Source organism: Ornithorhynchus anatinus, chromosome 20, assembly GCF_004115215.2.
Source record: "Ornithorhynchus anatinus isolate Pmale09 chromosome 20, mOrnAna1.pri.v4, whole genome shotgun sequence".
Lineage (NCBI taxonomy): Eukaryota > Metazoa > Chordata > Mammalia > Monotremata > Ornithorhynchidae > Ornithorhynchus > Ornithorhynchus anatinus.
In genome coordinates this window covers 1,669,451-1,695,014 of record NC_041747.1, presented here as the reverse complement: position 1 = coordinate 1,695,014, position 25,564 = coordinate 1,669,451, and the positions used below count along the sequence as shown (strand labels likewise).

General features: G+C 50.7%; 1 protein-coding gene across 3 annotated transcripts in view; it reads left to right on the top strand.

Annotated features, from left to right (window-relative positions):
* The window catches only part of ATP8A2 (ATPase phospholipid transporting 8A2), a 301,962-nt gene that overhangs the window by 121,396 nt on the left and 155,002 nt on the right, over positions 1 to 25,564 (top strand). For all 3 annotated transcript variants that reach the window (XM_029048279.1, XM_029048280.2, XM_029048281.1), the window contains one exon: positions 4,874 to 4,938. In XM_029048279.1, coding sequence (XP_028904112.1) covers positions 4,874 to 4,938 — 65 coding nt within the window. The remainder of the gene's footprint in view (positions 1 to 4,873; positions 4,939 to 25,564) is intronic.

Below are 25,564 nucleotides of genomic sequence, written 5' to 3'. Positions count from 1 at the left end.
AGCAGACGTAGCGTGGGGAGAAGGTTTTTTTTTTTGTTTTTCTTTTTTTAAAGGACCTAGACATGCAAGCCGGTGGCCATCTTAGATGGCATCGACAAACTTGTCTGACTTCTTCCTCGGCAAATCTTTTTTTTTTTTTTTAATTTTATTTTTTTAAGCGATGGGTCGACGGACTTTTCAGCGGCCGTTGGAAAGCCTCGCGGTGTTATTAACCGAGTGACGGGATTTGCAGCCAAACACGTCGCGTCCCCCTCAGTGCCGACGTTTGAGCTCGCCTTTAAAGGGCAGGTGGATTGGCTTTCCGAGTCACGGTGTGACACTCACATTGTAGATTCTGAAGGCTTCGGGGAGGCAACGAGTCCACCTGGAGCGGGAGTGCAGGGAAGGGGGAGGAGGGGGAAGAGGAGCCAGGAGGAGAGCGCGGTTCCCGGATAGAGAACGGGAACTGGGGAGCTCCTGGACCCAGTGGGCTCGAGCGTCTTCAGAGGGCGGACAAACTGACCCTTCAGGGCTCCTGGTTTTTCCTAGCTGAACCGATGACGGCAAAGCCCGGTCTCTGCCGGTGACTCTTGAGGCCCAGTGATTGATAGCTGGCCTTGAGAAAGAGAGCAGTGGGAAAGACTTGTCCCGACCCGCTTGTCGAACAGCGGACTGGACTCGAGATCAAAGCTGAATGAGCCGGGACTCTGCGCGCAGTAAACACCCAGTAAATAAGATTGATTGCCGAGGAGCGTTTCTAACGTTTTGGGTCCGTGTGGGCGCCAAATAGCTTTCCCCAAGTAAAAACAAATGTCTCCGTATCCACCCCCCACCCCGCTTTCCCGGAAGATGCGGTCGATGCGTGATCTGCCGTAAGTTTTTTTTGGATGGAGTTGCCTCTTGGTTTCGTTGGTTAAATGCAAAAATCCAAAAAAAACCCCCAATATCCTTGCCAGGTGCTGCTGGCCTTCGCCGAGGAACATTTGGGATCCGGGGGCCCTCTCCTCAGCCGCCAGACCCGCTAGGTTGCTCCAGAGATCTACACCTCAATCCTCCAAACTGGCCGCGGCCCAAGAGTTGATCTCATTTTCGCTGAAGATGTTAGAAATCAGGTTCTCCAAACTTGGAATGATTTCATTTAAATTGCAGAGATTAACTGCAGAAGAAAACCACCGTGGCAGGCAATAGCTTCCACTACCCTCTCCCGTAGCCTTATTTTAACACCACTTCCTCTTGCACCGTAGAGATCCAGGAAAATGGGGATTGGCGTGTGTTCACCGCCCTCCTCCCGTTCCCTGACTACAGGAAATACGGCCCAAGTGGATAATGTCTTGGTCCAGCCTCAGTTGTCAGAAGGCGTCTTGCTCGAAGGAGTGGACGTAAAATAAAACAGTGAGCTGCAGTTTCGAAATGACTGCTTGCTGCCGCAGCTGTTGTTCCAATCAAAAACTACTAGAAAATCCTTTTGAATTAGTTATACTGAATTTGTAACAGTCTACTGCCTAAAGCTGCTGATTGTCTCCGGGCGGGGGGGTGGGGGGGAGTAAGCCTGCTACGAGGGGAAATGATTAACGTTACAATTTTTCTTCCCCCCTCCCACCCTTTTAAGGGAAACAAAAAAAAATAATTTTAGACCTTTTCTCAGGACCCAGTTGGAGTCACAGACTTTAGAGAGAAAATGCAACATGTAGAACTGGGGGAAAAAAACCAGACCCTAAAACCCAGAGTTCTGCTATTACCAGTCATCCCTTTTATTCTTTTAAAGTCCGTATCTGGGTTATCGCTACCTGTTTAAAGACCCGATAGTCACATTCTACTAACTATATCCCTTCAGAGTTTTTCGAAAGCCTGCAAAGCGGCCGGCCTATCATCTAGCCTATTTTGGCACAGTACAATTCGTCACGAGTGATGTTGTTGCTCAACTCCGAGAGGAGGAGCGTGAAACGCCAACTGGAGTCCTGTCTCGTGGTGTGAATGTTCCCAAGGGGGTCTTGTTGTCCAGCAAGGAGCACTGTGGAGGACTCCCTGTGGACAGGGCCAGTGTAATAATAATAATAATAATAATAATGTTGGTATTTGTTAAGCGCTTACTATGTGTGCAGAGCACTGTTCTAAGCGCTGGGGTAGACACAGGGGAATCAGGTCGTCCCACGTGGGGCTCCCGGTCCTAATCCCCATTTGACAGCTGAGGTAACTGAGGCCCAGAGAAGTGAAGTGACTTGCCCACAGTCCCACAGCTGACAAGTGGCAGAGCCGGGATTCGAACTCATGACCTCTGACTCCAAAGCCCGTGCTCTTTCCACTGAGCCACGCTATAGTGACATAATGACGATAATAATGAAGGTATTAAGCGCTTACTATGTGGCAAGCACTGTTCTACGCTATGGGGGCGATACAGACTATTTAGGATGGACAAAGTCCATGACCCACAAGCAGCTTGCAGACTTAATCCCCGTTTTACAGATGAAGTAACCGAGGCCCAGCCAAGCGACTCGCCCGAGGTCGCAACGGACAAGTGGTGGAGCCAGGATTTGAACCCAGGCCCTTCTGACTCCCGTGCGCGTGCTCTATCCACTAGGCTTGCTGTTTCTGCACGCACCGACCCCAGTTGAGCCTCATCTGACTAGGTTTGGCAGTTCCTGCTTGGAACGTGCTTTCTCTGCCCTTCTGTCAGTCCGACCCACCGGAGGTCCCGTTTGAACCATTTACAGCTGTAAGCCTTTTCACCGTGAAAGTATTTGAATGCCCGCGTTTCCGAGCCTTTGGAGTTAAGATCTCCTACCGGCCAATTCATGGAAGATAGGCCGGTTGTGCAGTGTGCCTGCGGAACTGAAATCACGTTGCACGTCGGCTTTGAGCCTATTAGCTTGAAAATGGTCTAGGCCCTAAGGGTGCAGTATATTCTTTAAAAAAAAAAAAAAACAAAAAAAAAACAACCCACAAAACAGTAATTGCTCTGAGTCTTGATCATAGATAGGGCCCAAGGTGAAACAATTTTTAAAATTCATGGTTTTATCACTCTGAAACAGAGCCGGATGTGGTCACGGCATTTGGTGCCTCAAGGTGTCTTGAGTGCCAATTTATTCCTTTAATTGGATCTTCCTTTGTGGCAAAATGGAGCGTGCTTCAGGAGGGACAGGGAAACCAGCACTGCTTGCTGAACAGGCTTACAACCCAAACTCCGGCTTAAGGGCAGGTGCCTGTTTGCCCATCTGACTGCGGGACTGAAAGTAAGTGGCAGTTGATTTGCATCGATGTCCTCTGAAAATGTAACCTCCCACTTGCAAAATGAGCCCAAACGCAGTCTTCATCCCCTCCTCCGTATTAATCACTCCATTGGCGAGTGCTTTCGGGATTTGAGGTGGTAGGAAGATGTGGTCCATTAGATTTTCCGGATAAATTCTGGCACCGTCGATTACCCCAGTGATGGTTTGGACTGCGATCAAGTTATAAGCTGAGTGGTATAGTGCTCCGCGCATAGTAAACGCTCAATAAATACTCCTGATTGCCGAGCAGAATTTCTATCATTTTTGGCTGAAGTAGGCAACAAATAGCTTTCCCCAGGTAAAACAGATATCTCCATTCTTCACCGCCCGCCCCCCTCCCTGAAGAGTCAGTCGATGCTTGATTGGCCACAGGTTTTTTTTCTGTTTTGAATGGAGTGGCTTTGGTTTTATCCAGTTTTCCATCCCAAGTTTAATATCACTTTCTGGAGCGAATTCTGGAAGAAGCGGGTATTCCTCTCTCAAATATTCCGAACACATTGTATATCAAGGATGGCCTCTGGAGGTTCAGTATGCTTGCCCCCTTCAGAGTAAAGGAAACAAAAACCTGGTGGAAGGCCCTGATCCGAGATGCAGGAGAAAATGATTTGGGTCCCCCTGCTTTGATTTGCTCTTAAACAGCTTCCAAGAAATGCAAACTATAAAAGTTCAAATTCTTGTTTATGTGAGTTAATTCCAGGCCTGTGGTTTTGCGTATATTTTGTGGTGAGCTGTATCTCGGTTGTATTTAATCTGTGAAATGGGAAGGGCTTTGAGTTTTCAGAAGGCAAAGTCTCCTTTAAATGCAGATAATTATTGACCACCTCAAAAGTCAGCAAATAATCAAAAGCCTGCAGCAAACCGCTGACTTCAGTTTTAAGACTCCACCGAGCCTTGGAGAATTCTCAATTAACATGGAGTTTACGGCGGGCGAAAGGATGGCGTGGATGAAATAAGTCGTATTCAAAATCTAAATTTGGCAGGGAGTCAGCGTTGGAAGAATGGAAAACGATGACCTCTCCTGGACTGGGCTGATTTGAGTTTCAAACCTTTCCCCTTCTCATGCTATGATAAAATTGCTAATAGACTATGAAATAGCCTCAGTCAGTCGACCAGTCGTATCTATTGAGCGCTTCCTGTGTGCGGAGCACTGTACTGAACGTTTAGGAGAGTACGATAGAGCAAGATTGGTAGACAGGATCCCTGCCCACAAGGAGATTAAAGTCTAAAGGGGGAGACGGACATTAAAATAAATCACGGGTATGTAGGTAAGTGCTGTGGGGCGAATAAAGGGTGTAAATTCACTTCTGCAAGGGCCGCGCGCAAGGGAGAGGAAGTAGGGGAAATGATGTGCTTTTAATAAGTCTTTGAAGGTGGGGAGTGCGATGGTCTGGCCTATTTGGTGGGGGAGGGAGTCCTAGGCCGGAGGCAGGACGTGGGTGAGAGGGTCAGTGGCCAGATAGATGTGGTCGAGGTGGGTTGACGTTAGAGGAGTGAAGCGAGTCTCGAGGGAGGAGAGAAAACTCTGGGACCGGTTCCTGGACAAAGTGAGAAATAGCCCTAGGGAAATTTAGCCCTTCAACATGCTGACCCTACCAAAACGTGACATGGGCTGAATTCATCTCTTTCAGGGTACTCCTGCCGGCTGGTGTCGCAGAGCATGTCCCTCATCCTGGTGAACGAAGATTCTCTAGATGTGAGTATCTTGCCTTCCGTTAGAGTTCTGTTGGACCGGTCCCCCGAAGCATTGTAACTTCCGCCTAAATCGCCAAGGTTCTCAAGCGCGTCTAGAGGCAGAGAGGCGTCAGGGAGTTGGCCCGGCGTGGTCAGGACCGTCTCGGGAGCAGCAGCCTCTTCCGCATCCCCCACCGATGGGTGACTCTCGCTTTCCGGGCAGGTGTGTGTATCTGGAGGTGGGTCTGCAGGGGCACCGTCTGTTGAGAGACCCGCTTGGCGCTCCTCGATGGAGGCCTTTCCTACCGTGGCTACCGGACCGGCCTCGGGGAACGTTGATGCGGGGAGTCGTACAGCTGCCGGGAAAGGATCGGGAACTCCGGGGAACGACCTCGACTCGGGGGCCGAGCGCCTTGACCCGTGTCTCCTCTTACCAGACTCGGTGGGGTCGTCGGGGATTTTCAGCCCCGTTCAGGCCCCGCTCCCTCTGCGAGGGTTAGGAGGGGCCTGGGGAGTGGGGGTGAGAACTTGGGAGATGGATGGGAGCGGTCGTCATTGCGAGTTTCTTGGGAGCCTTGCCTGGTTCGGGCCAGATGGGCCCCATGGTGGGAATGCCAAGGAGGGAGCAGTGGATGCTGTAAGATGCAGCTTAAATCGTCCCCACCAGCTCCCTTCTTGAAAAAGTTCAAAGCATTAAAAATTAGGGTTAGATTCTTCCAGCTTCTGAAACTTTGTCCAGAGCCTGGCACAAAAGCCAACTGCAGAAAAAGGGCAAAGAAACAAGGAGCACTCCACAGCATAGGGGCGAAACTAATCTACAGGAGGTATCGCTGTCCTCCTGTTCAGAAATCCTTTATAAACGTGTGGCCGTCCACCCAGTAACTCGTGCCTTTTTGAACGCGTTCAGATGTTTATCTGGCTGAAATGAAGGGGTTTTTTTTTGTGTTGTAATTAGTGAAAATCTGAAGAAGGGATCCCCGTCCCCTAAACCTTCCCTGATGCCTGCATTACTAGGGTTAGTACAACATGACATAAACATTTTGTTGGCAGTCAGTGGACCAATACAATATTTAGACAATCATCCAACTGTTAATGCCATATTGTTAAATATGTTTATATAGTGAGAGCTGTAAGGACCCCGTGGTTTGATAGAATGAAATGAAATTGCATAGGGGGTGGCCTAATATGAAAATGCCTGACTGTTTTGCGCTCGCCTCCATAATGTTATGGGGTCTCTCTCTCTCTCTCTCTCTCTCTCTCTCTCTCGCTTGCTCCTTCTAAAATAGTGGGTGGTAGAGAAGGAAAAGACGAAGCTGTCTTGTTTTCTGTGATTAATTTAGGACCTTTCCTTGGGTTATACTGGCAACACCTGTCCGCCAACTGTTCGGGTTACATAGTAGCTGCCATGGGCCCGAACTCGAGGGGCGAGGGGAGGCGAAGGCACCCTCTCCTTGCCTGTCTCCTGAAGTTGGTGCTCTGTGAGAGAAGCCTTGTCTCCAAAGCGGTTTGTGCAGAAATGGGCAGCTGAAACTAGCTTGCCCTACCCCGAGAAGCTCGGTGGGGGCTAGCTAGAGGGGCAGTTAACCAGCGTTATCGACCGCGCGCTTACTGTGCGCCAAACGCCGCACTCAGACTTTGACTGACGATATCGCGCAGCTCCCCAGGCCTCTCTGGATGTGGGGCCGCGAATCAGCTGGATCGGAGGTCGGGGCTGTAGTCCCTCCGGTGAGCAAATGGATGAGCCAGCTCTAGGCCATCGACAGCTCGTTGCCAGGGGTCCCTCTGAAACCCCCCGAGTGATCCTGGGCCCCAGAGGGCTCGTTCCTTTGGCCGGCAGTGGAAGGAGGTGTGGGAAAGAGCTGGGGTGGGGAGTCTTGCCACGAGCAAGATGCTGTGATGGTTGTGAGGCCCTGGTCCCACCTGCTGAGGAATCGGCAGTTGACCGGATCCTACGTTGGCAGTCATTTGGGGGAGAAACCGAAGGAAAGCCCCCGGAACGACCCTGGTCGACCAACCCCGGCCTGACGAGCCGTCCCATCCCCAAGGGCGCTGAAACGGTAGGGCCTGCGTGCCGTCGCCCAGCCGGCACGAGAACTGCTTCCGCGGTAAGGTGTCACGGGCCGGTGGGACCGCTGAGGAAACTACCTGGGATTTGAGCAGAGGGGCCGGCATGTTAGGGTTGGGGAGAGGCCACCGTAAGGGTCCCTCGAGGTCCCGTCCCTCCACCTGTGATAGAGAATGGACTCGGTTGTCCGCCGTTCCCCCCGTGGGGGAGCCTACACTTGTGTCTTGTGTGTGGCAGTGAGCTTCCAAAGGAACGCTTGCTGCCATTTTCAATACCGTGTAATGTTTTGTATATGAAGAGGAAGAATTCCCACTCGATCACCGGCTCCTCCGCTGGAAGGCCGGCTTCTCCGGGGCCGGAATGGTGCCTACCTACCCTTCGGTCGTGCCCAGGGCCTTAAGACACCGGGCTGCACGCGTTAAGCACTCAGTATAAAAAAACAAAAAAGGTCGACTGACCGATTCTGCCAACAGCCTCGACGTTGTTTAATCGGTGCACCGAATGTAATGGCCAAAGCGGGGCTCGCTCTCGACGCCGCCCCAGGACGCAGGCCGGTTTTGCCGCGTCTCTAAAATGCTGAAATAACTGGTTCCCGATCCCTGGGCTCGTGAGTGACCGATTCGGGGCGGCCTCAGCGGCCAACTGTATGTGGTGATACGGAAGGGAAGAAACTATCGAGCCGTTGCAGAGGTCTCCGGTTAGCACCAGAACGAATGGGGACCTTGAAAGCATTAGGAGCCTAAAGCCAAGCGAACAGAGAGAAAGAGAAAACCCCAGTCTGCCAGGCAAAACCAAAGCCTCCCGACCTGGAGTCCCTGGCCTCCGGAGGGAAGAAAATCGGTGATTACATGGTGTGTCAGAAACGTCTGCCGGGAGTAACGTAGGATCCCGGCGACGGTTGTGATGCTTCAGCTCCGACAGACCTGCTCTTTGGCTTTTAACAAGGGAGCGGGCAGGGTAGCCGAAGCCATTTTATCAGATGAGTTATTCTTACAGTGGGGATGTGTCAGATCTCTCCATCGACGCAAGTTGATCCTTCGGTCCGGATTCTCTGCTCCGTCCCTCCCGCCTGTGTCTTAAGGAGGCACGTAGTCCGGGAATTGCCCCTCTACTTGACGTCTTTCCCCTTGAGCTAGGTGGGTTTGGTCTAAAAGGACTTTTCACCTTTGACTTAATTATCCAGGACTTGTAATTATCCTCACAGGCTCTCCTCCACCCCCGCTGTTTGAAATCCTGGGGATTGAACAGTGCGGGCTCATTTTTTTTTTTCTCTTGAATGTCAGCTCCCGGTGGGCAGGGACTGTGCCTACTGACGGTTGTATCGTCTTCTGAGAACTTGATACACTGTTCCGCGCACAGTAAGCGCTCACTAAACGCCACTGACTGATTGAGACGGCTTTACAGTTTTAGGCCATAGGGAGGATGAGACGGATAAATGTTTTCTCAACATTTATCTCTGCGTTTCCGTTGAAATCCCAGGAGTTGAAATCTAGTGGAAAGAACATGGACCTGGGAGTCGGGGGCACCGGATTCCAATCCCAGTGTCTCCTCTTGCCTACCTTGTGACCTTGGGCAAGCCACTTAACTTCTCTGTGCCTCGGTTTCCGTCTTGGTAAAATGGGGGTTTGATACCTGGTCTCCTTCCCCCTTCGACAGTAGCCCTGGCTGGAACAGGGACTGTGTCCGAGCCTATTATAATAATATTCACGGTACTTGTTAAATGCTTCCTCTGTGCCAAACGCTATCCTAAACCCTGGGATAGCTACAAGTCCTACATGGGGCTCACGGCCTAAATAGGAGGGAGTAGGATTTAAGCCTCGTTTTACAGATGAGGTAACTGAGGCACAGAGAAGTTAAGTGACTGGTTGAAGGTTACCCAGCAGGCTGGTGACAGATCCCGGGTTAGAACCCGTGTCCTCTGACTGGTCCTCCGATTATCCTGTATTTAGTACAGTTCTTGGCACGCAGCGAGCCCTCAAAAAATGCCACAGTTGTATTCTATTCAAGGCAATCCGCAAGCTAAATGTTAGAGGAAAAAAATGGGTGAGTTTTCAAGCTTGTGGCTTTTGAAAATGGATGTTTTCCCCTTTGGGTAGCTCTCTTTGGTGCGCATACTTGATATGCAAAAGCAGCTGGGAGGTGATATAACTGCTGCTGCTTGTTTGCTTTAAATTGGGTTTTTTTTCCCTCAATCTTTCAATTGAGGGAAAAATCATTTATGCTCATTTTTGTTCCCCACAGCGTTCTGCAAAGATCAACTCTATTCCCGCCTCAACCCAAAGCTTCCTATTCTAATGTGCGTGGATTATCTCCCTCACTACATATGCACTCCTAATTATCGAGTTTCTCTCGATAGAAATGCTTAAGGCATTAAAATTGTACTGGATGGCTTTTAAGTCCCAATCTTTCCTTTTTAATTAAAGTTGTAAATCTAGTAGAAAAAAATTCTCTCTGCATATCTCTGAGCACGTCTTAGCACATTTCTCTCCACATACCGTGCTCACTGGGAGAAGAGGGCGATAGATAAAATAAGATCAGCTGACCCAAATGTACAGGTTTCGAAAGACTGAAAAAGGAATCAAAGGGGATCATTTTAAAATCAAGCCCCACTTTTTTGAATTAAAGCTGTAGGGTAAAACTTTTATCTCTCTTTAGGCAGATGATGGCAAATACAACATTATTCTCTTTCATTCCTACACACTGACTGCATAGTTTGCAGCCCGTCTGACCGTGCTAAAGACCTGATCTTGCCGTTTTTATTCACTCAGTTGTATTTACTGAGCACTTACTGTATGCAAAGCACTGTACTAAGTGCCTGGAAGAGTAAAATACAATAATAGACACATTCCCCGCCCACAACGAGCTTACAGTCTAGAGCGGAGGCGGGCATTAATACAAATGAATCACAGATATGTCCCCAACTGTCTGCCCTTTTATCCGAGGGACACTTTATTTCCCAAAGCCTTGTGCATATTTCTGAAATGAGGAAGGACTAGAAGAGGAAAAGGGAGGGAGGAACTGTAACGCAAAGGTTACACATCTGGAGAAACCGAAGCAGCAAATGCTTGCGGTGATTTAAGAAACACGGTTGAGCTGTTCCTTTTGGCTCCTTATTCTAAAGATCTGCTTTTTTTTTTTAAAAAAAAAAAAGGCTTTCTATAAACCAGGCTCTGTACTAAACTCAGAGGAAGATACAAGCTAATCAGTCAGAGGTCATGAGTTTGAATCCCGGCTCTGCCACTTGTCAGCTGTGTGACTGTGGGCAAGTCACTTAACTTCTCTGTGCCTCAGTTCCCTCATCTGTAAAATGGGGATTAAGACTGTGAGCCCCACGTGGGACATCCTGATTCCCCTGTGTATACCCCAGCGCTTAGAACAGTGCTCGGCACATAGTAAGCGCTTACCAAATACCAACATTATTATGAGAAGCAGCGTGGCTCAGTGGAAAGAGCACGGGCTTTGGAGTCAGAACTCGTGAGTTCGAATCCCAGCTCTGCCACTTGTCGGCCGTGTGACCGTGGGCAAGTCACTTAACTTCTCTGTGCCTCAGTTCCCTCATCTGTAAAATGGGGATTAAGACTGTGAGCCCCACGTGGGACAACCTGATTCCCCTATGTCTACCCCAGCGCTTAGAACAGTGCTCGGCACATAGTAAGCGCTTAACAAATACCAACATTATTACATTATTAGGTCAGACACAGTCCGTGTCTCACGTGGAACTGGGTATTAATTCCTGTTTTACAGAGGAGGTAACTGAGACCCAGAGAAGTGATGTGACTTGCCCAGGGTCACATGGGAGACAAGTGGCAGAGCTGGGATTCGAACCCAGGTCCTTCCCAACGCCCAGGCCCATACTCTGGCCCACTAGGCAACGCTGCTTCCTGGACCTTTAATTGGACTCCATCAGCGAGTCCACCCTCTAGTCAGCTGCCGCTGGCAATTTTAATAAGCCCGGTCCTCCCTGGAGGAGGAGGGGACGCAGCAGCATGGGGCGAGCCGGAGCAGAGTTCTCTGGCCCCCGTTTTGGCCCGATGGTTCTCAAAAGCCGCCCCTGACCCTGCTGGAGCAATGGTGTCCTGTATCTCCACTGCTCGGGATTAATTCCGAGTCCCCCAAATGTCTGCCCCACTTTGGGGGTTTGGAGACCGGAAGCTTCTCGAAGGCAGTGATAGGGTCTCTTCACTATAATAATAACAACAACGCTGGTATTCGTTAAGCGCTTACTATGTGCAGAGCATTGTTCTAAGCGCTGGGTAGTCAGGTTGTCCTACGTGAGGCGGGCAGTCAATCCCCGTTTTCCAGATGAGGTCACTGAGGCGCAGAGAAGTGAAGTGACTCGCCCACAGTCACCCAGCTGCCAAGTGGCAGAGCCGGGAGTCGAACCCATGACCTCTGACTCGCCAGCCCGGGCCCTTTCCACTGAGCCACGCTGCTTCTCTACTGTACCGTATTCGCTATTGTACTCTGCAAATGCTTATGACAGTGCTGTGCACCCACTAAAGACGACTGGTTGGATGAGGGAATCTTCCCGGGAAACTTTCCAACTGGGGAGCTCGGGTCAGTCTTTGGGATCGTCGTTTTCACTTTACTCCCCCTCTTCCAAGAATCCGGAAGGTGAAGCGAACCCCGTTTTGGGCCTCGGAGTTGTGGGGTGAATGCGTAGGGGGAGATGGGGTCGCGGGGCCCCGCCCTGACTCCGTCGGGTCCCCCATGGGGGCAGTTGAAACTGATTGCTGCTTTGAGCCCATGTCTCTGGGAAAGATTTTTGTCTAGCGAGCCGTATGTGTAATTTAAGCTATGACATAAAGATTAAGCACCTAATTGAAAATGATTTTGCAGAATGGAGTAGAAGGTAAGAGTCCCACGAAAGGGAAATTATTGAAGACGTAAAAACGGCTTACTGTATAGCTTGATTATATTCGCAGTCGGAGACAAAAAACCTGATTGCTATAAACTCCCGAAGCCGAAACGGTAAAATCTTGGGCTCCAAATATCACTGACAGCCTTGCCATCCTCACGTGAAAACAGTGAAGGCCCCAGTGCCACATTTAATGTGGAAGTTGTTGAATTTTCTCAGATATTTCTCGAACCTATTCATTCAATATTCATTCATTCATTCAATAGTATTTATTGAGCGCTTACTATGTGCAGAGCACTGTACTAAGCGCTTGGGATGAACAAGTCGGCAACAGATAGAGACGGTCCCTGCCGTCTGACGGGCTTACGGTCTGATCGGGGGAGAGCGCTTACTATGTGCAGAGCACTGTACTAAGCACTTGGAATGGACAAATCGGCAACAGACAGAGACAGTCCCTGCCAATTTAGTGTTCTTTATCATTTCGGTAATTAACGGCCAGTCGTACTTTCACGGCCACTGTCTTGTGGATTCATTTTAGAAGTATTTCTATCACGTTAACCGAACGATTTAGATCGAAACACCATATGAGGTTCACCTTTTGTTGCCGGATGTTGTTCTCGTTTGACTGGATGTTAATTTCACCGTAAAGTGTTTGTTGGGTTTCGGGGGTCTTTTCTTCGGGGACGGGGGTCACGTTCCCGCCTAAGGTGGCCGGCTGGTCCGGTGGGGGTTTAACGTTTCGTGCCCTGGCTGCCTCATCCCCTGTTACTTCTCTAGAGAGGCAGCGTGGCTCAGTGGAAAGAACCCGGGTTTGGGAGTCAGAGGTCAAGGGTTCGAATCCCAACTCTGCCACTTGGCAGCTGTGTGACTGTGGGCAAGTCACTTCACCTCTCTGGGCCTCAGTGACCTCGTCTGTAAAATGGGGATTAAGACCGTGAGCCTCACGTGGGACAACCTGATTACCCTGTATCTCTGCACTGTGATGCACAGTGCTCTGCACATGGTAAGCGCTCAACAGATACCGACATCATTATTATTATTCTCTGGGAAATTGGAACAAAATGTCAACCTTGATTGTAGGGTCAAATGTGAATCTTGTGTTAAGTCAACGGTAGTCTGCTCCCACCCTGTTGAGGTAGTTTTGAGTCTGATCTTCCTTCCTGGGAGCAGAAGGGGGGTTTAGCTTGGCCTTCTTCCTCCTGGCACTTTAGCGTGGCTCAGTGGAAAGAGCCCGGGCTTGGGAGTCAGAGTTCATGGGTTCGAAATCCCGGCTCGGCCGCTCGTCAGCTGTGTGTGACTGTGGGCACGTCACTTAACTTCTCTGTGCCTCGGTTCCCTCATCTGTAAAATGGAGATTAACTCTGAGCTTCACGTGGGACAACCTGATTACCCTGTATCCACCCCAGCGCTTAGAACCTAGTAAGCGCTTAACGAATACCGACAAATACCAACATTACTATTAACTAAGTGATGTTCCTGTACACTGTGCCTGCAGATGACTCTTCTCTGCCTCCCGGCTGTGATGCTCAGTGTGTTTTCTTGCCCGGCGCAGTTTGTCCAGGTGTTTCTCCTTAGGAGTTGATGAGCCCAGAGAAATGATCTCCATGATTTCTGGCTAGGGGTGTCCTGTTCCCTTTGGGTTCTCATGGCCTCCTCCCTTGGTATAACAATAATGTTGGTATTCGTTAAGCGCTTACTATGTGCAGAGCACCGTTCTAAGCGCTGGGGTGGATACAGGGTAATCGGGTCGTCCCACGTGAGGCTCACGGTTAATCCCCATTTTCCAGATGAGGGAACTGAGGCACAGAGAAGTGAAGTGACTTGCCCACAGTCACACAGCTGACAAGTGGCAAAGCTGGGATTCGAACCCATGACCTCGGACTCCCAAGCCCAAGCTCTTTCCACTGAGCCACGCTGTATAACTAGGCGGCTGTATTAACCCGAAGATAGCCTCTCTCTCCCCCAGGATCGACTGGGAATCGATAGCATCTGTACAAATTTCAGTGGATTTTCCAGGAAAGATGGAAACATAAATTGTCCACTTGTGATTCCCGCTGCACATGTTCTAAAGCAAAAATTAAAGTAACAAAATGAAGACTATGAATGCTTTGAATAAGGGGTTTTTTTTCCCTTTCTTTCTGAGAAGCAGGGTGGCCTACTGGAAGGAGCATGGGCCCGGGAGTCAGAGGACCTGGGTTCTAATCCCAGCTTTGCCATTTGTCTGCTCTAACACTTTGGGCAAGTGCCTTAACTTCTGCGTGTCTCAGTTCTCTCAACTGTAAAATGGGGATTCAGTCGTCCGTTTTCCCTCCTACTGAGATACGAGCCCCATGCGGGACAGGATCTGAGTCCGACCCAATTAATTACTCCGGGGCTGAAATTAATAGCGATTGTATTTAAGCACTTAGTGTGTGCCAAACACTTAACTAAGCACTGGGACAGATGTAAGTGAAAATCGGGATGGACGTAATCTCTGTCCACATGGAGCTCACAGTCTAAACAGGAGGGAGTGGGATTTTAATCCCCATTTTGCAGATTAGGTAAATGAGGCACAGAGAAGTTAAGTGACTTGCTCAAGGTCACCCAGCAAACAAGTGACGGCGCCAGGATTAGACCCCCGGTCCTCTGACTCCCAGGACCGTGTTGATTCCTCTAGGCCACTCTGCGATTAGGACTAAAAATATGGGATCCACATTTCTGGACACATTGCGGGAGTGCGTATGACCCCCCCCCCCCCACATACGCACACTCTCATCCTATTGTATTGTGTTTGATATCTGCAGTACTTGGCTCTGTTTTTGACATTGCTAGAGGGATTGTTTTCCTTTGCAGTATTGGTCTGTATTGGTATTGGTCTGTATTTCAGTATTGGTCTGGGTGTAATTACTTGGCTATGCTCAGGCTTTTCCTCCACAATTCCCGAAAAGACGGTGCCGTGACGTCAGCTGATCACGCCTCCAGTAATCAAGTATCCAGAGAAGGCTCTAGAGAGCTGAGGTATATAATATACATTTTACCACGTAATCTGCCCATAGATGAACGAAGATTACAATATTTTGGAGCTTCTAAGAAGTAAATCCCCAAGGAAAGTGGGATTTGAGAAGCCCGTATTTTTCCAACCACCCTGGAAAACATCTAGAGTTAAAAACCTACAGCACAGCATCAGCATTGTACCGCAGTCCTTTCGTCCGTCAATGGAGTCTGCGCTTAAAAGAAACCTTGGCACGCATCTGGCAGCGTGCTGCACCCCCGCCCGCCTTCTCGGTCGTGCCCCAGCAGGAACGGGACGGGCGCGGACGAGAGAGACGCTGTGCGAACCCTCAGCGCTCAAATGGTTTGCCCCGCTCGGACTCTCGGGCCTGAAGTCTGATCGGTCGTTCCTAAGGGAGGGCACCCTCGAGAGAGATTAATAAAGGCGAGACCACCTTGGGTATGTTGAAGTTGGTAACGGAACCAAAAAAAAAAAAAATGCAGATTTGAGTGAAAACGCCAAAATTGGCTACCCGGGCCTCGGTGAATTCCGGCACTAAGCCCTGCCCTCTTCCAAACCGGCTAGAAGATTGGAGACAACAGGATAATTAGTAGTTGCACAAAGAATCAGTAATCAAATGAAACGGGAGAAATGTTGTTTAAAGGAAAACCTTTTCTTTGCTAGTTCCTTTTGGGTGGAGAAACAAATGCAGGCTTTCAGAGTGTTAATTAGCTATTCAACTAAGCGCATGGAAAAGGAGTCGTGCAAATGTGAAAGAAAATACGGGGCTTTTTACATCAAAAGCTTCACCCAGGCTGAAGTCATTGTCTAAAATTACAAGTGCTAGTACCTTGATTGAATTACAGCTGCTAATTGGTCCTTCAGGTTTAAGGATACACAGGCCCCGAGTAATTCAAGGATTATTAAATTACCATTTCTTTCAGGAAATAATATTAAAGTATTTGAGCTGTGAGTGGGGAAGGGGGTCTTTGTTTGGGATGTGGGATTTCACTACATCGTTTTGCATTTGTGTGCCCGGGCCCAGTTGTGCCTGTTTTCCAAAATGTCAGGGGTTTTAAGCACTTAGAGGGAATTGGGGCCGTGGCTTAGTCATTCTATACTTGTTTATTTACAGAGGTTTAACTGTCCTTAGTGGGAGATCACAGTTCCTATGTAATTAGCACAGACATAGGTGCCACCTTTTCAGTGTACCCGCAGGGGGTAAAAAGAGGGCAGAGATTTGAAGGGGGGGGGCGGCAGAGAAGGGGGGGGGAGGACACAAGGGGCCAGGTGGCCTCCATTTTGGACCTTTGAGCAAGGCCTGGACTCCAAGCAGATAAAACTATGGGGACCATCACGTCTTAAATAATAACGATAACGATGATCACCGTGGTATTTAAGCGCTCGATATGTGCCTAGTGCTCTGCTGAGTGGTTGGGTTGGTTCAGATGGGGCCGGCGACTCTGAACATTGACCCGTAGCTTTATCTTTGGAGTTCATTTTAATAGTCAGACGTAGACATGCATGCATTAGGCATCACCTGTGGATTTCCCCTTTATTCCATATATTCCTTTACCGGTATTTGCTGGGTGCCAGGCACTGTGCTGAGCGTCGGGATTGGCCACCGTCCATGTCCCACTTGGGGCTCACGGTCATGATCCGCATTTTACGGAGGCACAGACAAGGGAGGTGACTTGCCCAAGGTCACACAGCAGACAAGTGGAGGAGCCGGGATCAGAACCCTACTGGCTCTTTCCGTTAGGCCACGCTGCTCTCTCTTTCTCGATCGCGGTGTCCCGGGCCGGGCTCACTGTGGCAACGGGCCAAACTACCGACTTACAGTTGCGATGTCGTGTAGCCTGAAGTCTCTGTCGTACCGGGTCCTCAAACCAACTTTTTTACACATTTGGTGGGCGTATTTGCAACTTGAGGCCATGAAATTGAGAGCCCAAAGACTAGCGAGTACCAACAGCCAATATCCAAAGGTGCAGGGCACCTGCCGCCCAGTGGAATAGAACTGTTGGGATGGAACTGTCCCCACCCTTCCCCCAGTCCGGCTAAAACCTCACACGGCCTGGTGAATGATGGTAATCATGTTGGTATGCGTTAAGCGCTTACTATGTGCAGAGCACTGTCTGAGCGCTGGGGTAGCTACAGGGTCATCAGGTTGGTCCCACGTGAGGCTCACAGTCTTAATCCCCATTTGACAGATGAGGTCACTGAGACACAGAAGTGAAGTGACTTGCCCACAGTGGACAAGTGGCAGAGCGGGGATTCGAACCCATGACTTGTGACTCCCAAGCCCGGCCTCTTTCCACTGAGCCACGCCGCTTCTCCAAGCGAGGACTTGCCGGCTCCAAACCTTCCACTTGCCACTTATTTCAGCTTCTTCGCCCCTTTGATCTAGCGTGTGGCCACCGCAGGCCCTCGCCGCCCACCGTGCGTTGTGTAGTGCGATGACATTGTCCCCCATTTTTTTGCAGAAGAGCCCGGAACCTGGACCATTTCTTTAGGGAGGACCCCCGATCTCTTCCTTCACCAGTCCCGGTCCCCTGTGAACGCGGACACAGCTTCCGCACTGCGAGACGCCGTGGCGGGAGCCAAGGTTGGGTGGTGGAAATGAAGAGACGAGAAGCACTGTGACTTGGTGGAAGGAGTCAGGAGGATGTGGGTTCTAATTCTACCTCCACCGTTTACCTGCCGTGTGCAACCTTGGGCAAGTCATCTAACCTCTCCGTGCTTGTCATCTCATCCGCGTAATGGGATTGAGAACGAGAAGCAGCGTGGCTCAGCGGAACGAGCGCGGGCTTTGGAGTCAGAGGTCATGGGTCCGAGTCCCCGCTCTGCCACCTGTGTGACTGTGGGCGAGTCACTTCACTTCTCTGGGCCTCAGTCACCTCATCTGTAAAATGGGGATTGAGACGGTGAGCCCCACGTGGGACGGCCCGATTCCCCTCCGTCCACCGGCAGCGCTTAGAACGGTGCTCTGCACACAGTAAGCGCTTAACAAATGTTATTATTATTATTGAGACTTTGGGCCTTAGGTGGGACAGGGACTGTGTCCGACTGATTTGCTTGAATCTACCCCAACTCTTACTTGAGTGCCTGGCACAGAGTAAGCACCTAGTACAAGTCTGCTGTGTGACCTTGGGCAAGTCACTTCACTTCTCTGTGCCTCAGTTACCTCATCTGTCAAATGGGGATGAAGGCTGTGAGCCCCACGTGGGACAGCCTGATTCCCCTGTGTCTACCCCAGCGCTTAGAACATAGTAAGCGCTTAACAAATACCAACATTATTATTATTACAATAAAAGAGAAAAATATGGGGTCTTCTGTGTGGTGCCGTGCCAGTACCAGTCCGTTATAAATCGTGACAAGTGACCACCCTAGTGTTCGTAATTCTCTAATCTGAGAAGAGCAGACCCTCAACCCAGTACTGAAACTCCATTCTATTTGTTGGATTCTTGCCGCCGGTACCAGTTTGGGCCGTGTCACCATTACTTTAATGACTACGATGATGATACGCTGACCACGTCAAGCACTGTTCCGAGCACCGGGATCAATAGAAGTTAATCGTATTGGACACGGTCTCTCGGTCTAAGTAAGAGGGGGAACAGGTATTTAACCCCCGTTTTGCAGATAAGGAAACTGAGGCACAGATAATATCAATGGCCTTCTCAAGGGCACACAGCAGGCAAGTGATAGATGCAGCAATGTTTTTTTTAAATGGTGTTTCTTAAGCGGTTACTGTGCGCCGGCGCTTACTTAGTGCAGGGCTAGGGTAGATTGAAGCTGATTAATTTGGACACATGGGGCTCACGGTCCCTATTTTATAGAAGAAGTAATTAGACTGAGCTTGCAGTGGGCAGGGAATGTATCTATCAACACAACGGAGAAGCAGCGCGGCTCGGTGGAGAGAGCACGGGGTTGGGAGTCCGAGGTCATGGGTTCGAATTCCGGCTCTGCCACTTGTCAGCTGGGTGGCTGTGGGCAAGTCATTTCACTTCTCTGTGCCTCAGTTCCCTCATCTGTAAAACGGGGATGAAGACTGTGAGCCTCACGTAGGGCAACGTGGTTACCCTGTATCTACCCCGGCGCTTAGAACGGCGCTCTGCACGGAGTAAGCGCTTAACAAATACCAACTTCTAATTAAGAGTTGTGTTGCGGCCCGGATGACCCAAGTGACTTGCTCAGAGTCACACAGCAGACAAGTAGCGGAGCTGGGCTTAGAACCCAGTCTTCTGACTCCCAGGCCTGGGTTGTTTCCGCTAGGCCGCGCTGCTTCTAACGTACTCAGGTACAAAAATCTGCTGGTAACTGGGTGGTGTTTTTTTTCCCTCCAGCAACATTTGGTTTGATAGCGTTTGTACCGTGACCTAGATTACTCTGAAAGGCTGATGGCTTAATTACTTGTCAGTAGTGGGAAATGAGACGCAATCTTAAGGGGGATTTTCCTCAGAGTTAATTAAAAAGTCATTTCATCTCGGAGAATATGGAGCCTGTACAGTTTCATTTCCCCTCGGTCTTCTTTGGGAATTGCGTGGGTCGCGCTTGTGGAATTAGTGGCATCTGCGTGGAGGTCTGGCACGTGTGAGCTCTCGGAATTGACACCCCAGAGGCTGCCAGTTGGGATGCTGATGAAGGGGGTGGCCACTGCCGGGTATTTTCTCGAGGGGCTGTGGATAGTAGGGAGGGCTGGGGGCCGGCCAGCGAAACGGACGCTGTTGCTTGGGACAGGTGGAGACGGTTGGGAGGAGGCCAAGGGATGGATCGTAGTGCTCGCCTCACTTTGGCTTTATTTTGCCACCGCCCCTTTCGTCTTTCTCTCCACCTTGGCCCTGACTCCCCTTTCCTCTCTCCTCTCCCTTCTCCCTGGTTTTAGCTTTCTAAGCCCAATCAATCCATGATACTTATTGAGCACTTGCTGGGAGCGGAACATTGTACCGAGCCCTCGGGAGAGTACGGTACAACAGAGTTCGTAGACACGTTCCTTGCTCGCAAGAGCTTACAGGCCAGAGGGGGAGGCAGTCTCTAAGTAAATTACGGATACGTACGCGAGTGCTCTGGGACGTAGCTTCGATCTTTTTTTTTTTTTTTTTTAACCTCAGATTGGGTGCTTGGTTTGTAGAGGCAGGAGTGGCCACGGTCTACGTAAACTCTCTTGTGCTGGTTCTAATGTTGTGTCTGACAGATTTATGCCAATTTTCCATTAGTCCCTTTTGATATCGAGTGAGAGAACTCACTCGAAATTGGGAGTGAGGAGGAATCGAGCAATCGAATGCTTCGTTTTTAGGCATTCGGTTGTAAATCCGTGGTTCACAACCGAGTGTTCAATTTTCGAAATTGCGACGCAGATCTCTTCACACACATTTAGTCAAAATAAAACCCGGTGTTGAAGAAAACCAACTACGCTCTATGCGGGCACGTTTTCCCCCCACCCATTACGGATTGGACGCGTGACACTGCTGGCTGAATCCAAAGAAGGGGGGCTGGTGAGCAGATCTACTGCTTGGTGAGAGAACGACATTCCAAGCGCTTAGTACGGTGCTCTGCACACAGTAAGCGCTCAATAAATACGATTGAACGAGTGAAAGAACGAGAACGCAGCAGTGGTGCGTCTCCCCCCCACCCACCCAGGGAACGGTTCACGTGGATAACTCCGAGGGTCCGAGCTCTGGAGGACAAGGGAGGGGGGTCTTGTGGATTTCGATTGTGTGGAGAGCACTCATTCTTCTGGCGCGGGGCCGCTCCGGGTTGCATTTTTAGCATTTTCAGCCAACCGTCAGCGTTCCGCTCATCGGCAGGGAGGCCTGTCCTAGGCGGATCAGGATGCCTTGTCCAAGAGAGGTGTCAGTACTAATCTCCATCGAGGTGACGCACCCGTTGAGGCTAAAGCCTTTTCCCTGTGGGTATGACAGGCCGGTTAGCGGCTGACACTTATTTTTAGCGTCAGGGAAGTTTCCCTGCCAATCTCCCCCAGCCTTAATCCTCATCTCCCCGGTCTCGGTCTGCATTGTGCCATTCACCGCGAGGGCGGCTTCGGGCTAGCCATCCTGCAGGTTTGCGCTAACCCTCCGGTACTGTTATGAATTCAGAGGTCTTCCAAGTGTCTTTGAGGGGGGAAAGGAAGTATTTTGAAAGCTCTATCATGTAGATGCTTAATAATCCATGTCCACGATTATCAGATAAATGGAGTGTTGAAAGACGATCTGAGCGATCTGACTAAGGAACAGGATGTTTATTCTCTAGATAGGACCAGGACATATCCCCCAAACGCTTTTCTATTTTTTTTTTTTTGCCCCCCTCCTTCCCCTGCTTCCTTTTAGCTTCCAGGAGCAGTACCAGTGTGTTGCTCTGAGCTCTTCCTGAGGATTAAGAAGGGGCTGGAATTAATGGCCCCCGGCCGTGCCAGAGGCCACCAGCCTCTCCCAGGAAATGGATTGTCGTTGCTTAATCACCACATTTGCATCTTGGCCGGCTGGAGTTTCCCCGGGATGTAAATCAAGTGCAGCCAGGGTGACCTGCTGCTGCACTAGTTTCCCGGGCCAATGGAGCGAATGAAACTTTTCCCAGGTGAATTGTGCCATGAGGAGAAAATGGCTAATCCTGCCCCGCTCTGTTCTTACCTCTTAAAAAAAAAAAAAACCCAACCGTAGCCTTTGGGCTGTACTTTAATGAATGAACAGAACTTTAATGAGTGAACAGCCCTATGGGGCAACAGCTGAAGCTGAGCGTGGAGGGTTATTGGTAATTAGCAATTTACATTTTGTTTACAAGTAGGTGTCGCGGGGACGAGCCCGCGCCCAGGGGTTGCAGGGAAAAGTGCCAAAGATTATTCGGGGTTTGAGAGTTTGGACATTTTTGAAGAAAAACTATCCAATCGCGTGGATTCTATCAAAACTAAAAGGGAAAAATCTACGATGGCACGGCCACCGGGTTGAACGGTCAACTCCGGGACGTGCCTTAACGGTGACTTCGGCATCCTAGGGTGAGACCGCGTCCGAGCCGATTCTATTTTCTTCACCCCAGCGATAGTGCTTTGTAAGGCTTAATGACTACTGATCATTCATTCAGTAGTATTGAGCGCTTACTATTCATTCATTCATTCAATAGTATTTATCGAGCACTTACTCTGTGCAGAGCACTGTACTAAGCGCTTGCAATGAACAAGTCGGCAACAGGTAGAGGCGGTCCCTGCCGTCTGACGGGCCCACGGTCTGATCGGGGGAGACGGACAGACGAGAACGATGGCGATAAATAGAGTCGAGGGGAAGAACATCTCTTAAAAACAGTGGCGACTAAATAGAATCGAGGCGATGTACGTGTCATTGCACTGTACTGAGAGCGCTTGGAATGGACAATTCGGCAACAGATAGAGACGATCCCTCCCCATTGACGGGCTCACGGTCTAATCGGGGGAGGCGGACGGATAAAAACAAGACAACTTAATCACGATAAATAGAATCGAGGGGATGGACACCTCATTAACAAAATAAATAGGGTACTGAAAATATAATTATTACCACCCTGTGTTTTGGGCGCTAAAGTCCCGGTACCTAAGTAACGTTCCACCTTGCCACAGTTGCACTCCTCATTTTAAAATGTGGGTGTGTGTTTGAAGAGAGCGTGATTTATTTGTAGATATCTCCTCGGCCGGGCGGTTGTTGCTCGAAGCAAGCAAGTGGGCACCTCCAGGCTCCTCTTGGCTTAACTCTTCTCCTCTTGGCTCACTTCCTTTCGCTTGGTTTTAGTTACTTCCCGAATCACCCGCCAAGGTATTTCTTGAATGGCTACTGTGTGCAGAGTGTGGGACTGAATCCTGGGGGTGATGGAAATGGTTCAGGGGGTTGTCCTGAGGGGGATGAAGCACATGAGCCGGGTTGTAGTGGGAAAAGAGGATAAGTCGGGCGGAGAGAGCTGATTGAGTGCTTTAAAACTCGGGAGCGGTGAGGAGTTTCTGCTTAATGCAGCCAAGAACGGGCAACCTCTGGGGGGTTTTGAGCAGTATCATAGAAGACACGGGTTCCCCGTCTCCTGCTTCCCCTCCCTACCCCCGGCCTTCTCACTCCTTCTCAACTTGCCCTTCGTTAGTAGCAGTGCTCGGCACATAGTCAGCGCTGTTGAATGAATGGCAGTATTTCCTCCGGGACTCCTTGCTGGAGCAGTGTCACCAGACTGCATCTCCCACTCCCGGGTACTTGCTCTGGAAGCTGAGTAGCTCCTGCTCCCTCCTCAACCCCTGCTCCCCCCCCCCCCCCCACTCAGTTTGAGGCTTCCGTCAGAGGAGGAGCACCGAGTGAACCGTCAGGTGCCCCGGCAGTGGAGAACGGTGCTGGGATCCAGTGCCGGAGCCCCTCTCCCGGTACATATGAACGCGCTTTGGTCTTCCCCCTCCCAGCCCCGTGGCCTTCCACTCTTGTTACCGTCACCCGGTGCCCCCGGTCTGGACCCTAATGGGAGGCTGGTTCAGCCTCTTCAGGACGTGGTTGCTTCTCCGCTACCTGCTATCAGCTTCTGCTTGAGGTAGCTTCTCTGGTCTCCAGGTAGAGAAGCAGCGTGGCTCAGCGGAAGGAGCGTGAGCTTTGGAGTCCGAGGTCATGAGTCCGAATCCCGGCTCGGCCACTCGTCAGCTGTGTGACCGTGGGCAAGTCGCTCCGCTTCTCTGTGCCTCAGTTCCCTCGTCTGTAAAATGGGGATGAAGACTGGGAGCCCCACGTGGGACAACCCGATTCCCCTGTGTCTACCCCAGCGCTTAGAACGGTGCTCTGCACATAGGAAGCGCTTAACAAATACCAACATTATTTACTTTGCTCCCAGGGTTCTGGATTTGGGGGTTCATCCAGGTGTTAACAGGGCAGTCCCGGGATGACCTTGTGGGGTCGTGGTTTTAGCTGCCCACTGCCATCCGAAGAGCGTCCCTCCCTTCCCCCTCACCCCGATCTGCAATCCGAGCAGCATCCATCACTCCCCCCGCTTCTTCCTTCCCTCCCCTCTCCTTCCCGTCCCCTCCACAAACCAGGAGGGATGTGTTCTTGTGACCCTCAAGTTCGGCCCCTGCTGGGTGACTCAAGTTCTTAAATGGGGGGTGGGAGGGCAGGGGAATTCCTAAAATGGAGAAGAAGAGTATCGGGTGAGGCAGCCGAGCACGGCCCCGGAGACCTCTGGCACCCAGGCCCAGGTTTGGAGCGAGACATCCTGCAGCTGTTCCCAGTGGGATTTTCCCTCTGAGCCGCCGTGAGCCCCTACAGCTGTGCTGGAAAGGGAGCCTGGGCAGTTAAACGGGCAGCAGCTGCAACGGGGATTGCTTTCTGCGCCCGGGCCCGTCTCCGACCTCCAGAGGGCCCGTTCTGATGTATAACCAAGAAGGGGGGCTCCGGCTTCCTTTTCATTAAAAATTAAACTCTCGGAGTTCAGTCGGTCTTGCTAATTCTGATATTCGCCGACCCCCGTGAAGCATCGAGGAGACCGCGCGCGTGCCTCGGGATGAAAGTCCGGGTCGGGCCGGGGGCCCGTGTTCCGCCGGGCTGTCCCGGTGACCTCTGGGCACGTGTGAGCGTGGTCCTTCGAGCCGACGGACAGATGGTATGCTTGGAAAGAGAAACCTAAATATACACGGACAGGGTTACCTAGCGAGGTGACTATTTTCGGCGGGGCAGCCTCCCGGCCCTCCGGAAGATATCCGGTTATTTTGGAATCCGAAGGCTTGTGCTTGGGGAAACTTCGCGCTCTCCCGCGAACGCTAGTTAGCGTTTCACTCGTCGTCGTAGGTGCCCCTGTGGGGTCAGTGGGTCTCCGTTTAAAAGGCACGTTTACTGGTTCATTTGGGTGCAGGTGGTACGAGAGGCCATTTTGCTTTCGCTCTGCAGAGTGAAGTTAATCGACGGGCTCACGCCTAGTCATGTGTTCGTTAAGCACTGCCCCTGTCCCGCATGAAGCTCACAGTCGAAGGGAGGCGGGGGTAGGATTCCATCTCCGTTTTACAGGTGAGGAAACGGAGGTGCAGAAAAGCTGTGGCTTGCCTACGGTCACCCAACAGACACGGGACGGAGCCGGGATTAGAACGCAGGTCCTCTGACTCCCGGGCCCGTGCTCTGCCCACTGGGCCACGCCGCTTCTCTGTCGAGTCATTCTATTGTTACCATTCTCTTTTTGTTACCATACATATTACATACTTATTACCATACAACACTCTATTGGTAGAGAAGCAGCGTGGCTCAGTGGAAAGAGCCCGGGCTTGGGAGTCGGAGGTCATGGGTTCGAATCCCGGCTCTGCCACCTGTCAGCTGTGTGACTGTGGGCAGGTCACTTCACTTCTCTGGGCCTCGGTTACCTCATCTGTAAAATGGGGATTACTGTGAGCCTCACGTGGGACAACCCTAATTAGCCCGTATCTCCCCCAGCGCTTAGAACAGTGCTGTGCACATAGTAAGCGCTTAACAAATACCAACGTTATCATCATTATTATTGCTGTTGCCCTCCAGGCCGGTCAGATGGAGAGAGCAGTGACTTCCCTCGGTACTTAATAGTAATAATCATGTTGGTATTTGTTAAGCGCTTACTACGTGCCGAGCACCGTTCTGAGCGCTGGGGTAGACATAGGGGAATCAGGTGGTCCCACGTGGGGCTCACAGTCTTCATCCCCATTTTACAGAGGAGGGAACTGAGGCACAGAGAAGTTAAGTGACTTGCCCACGGTCACACAGCCGACAAGTGGCAGAGCTGCGATTCGAACTCATGAGCCCTGACTCCAAAGC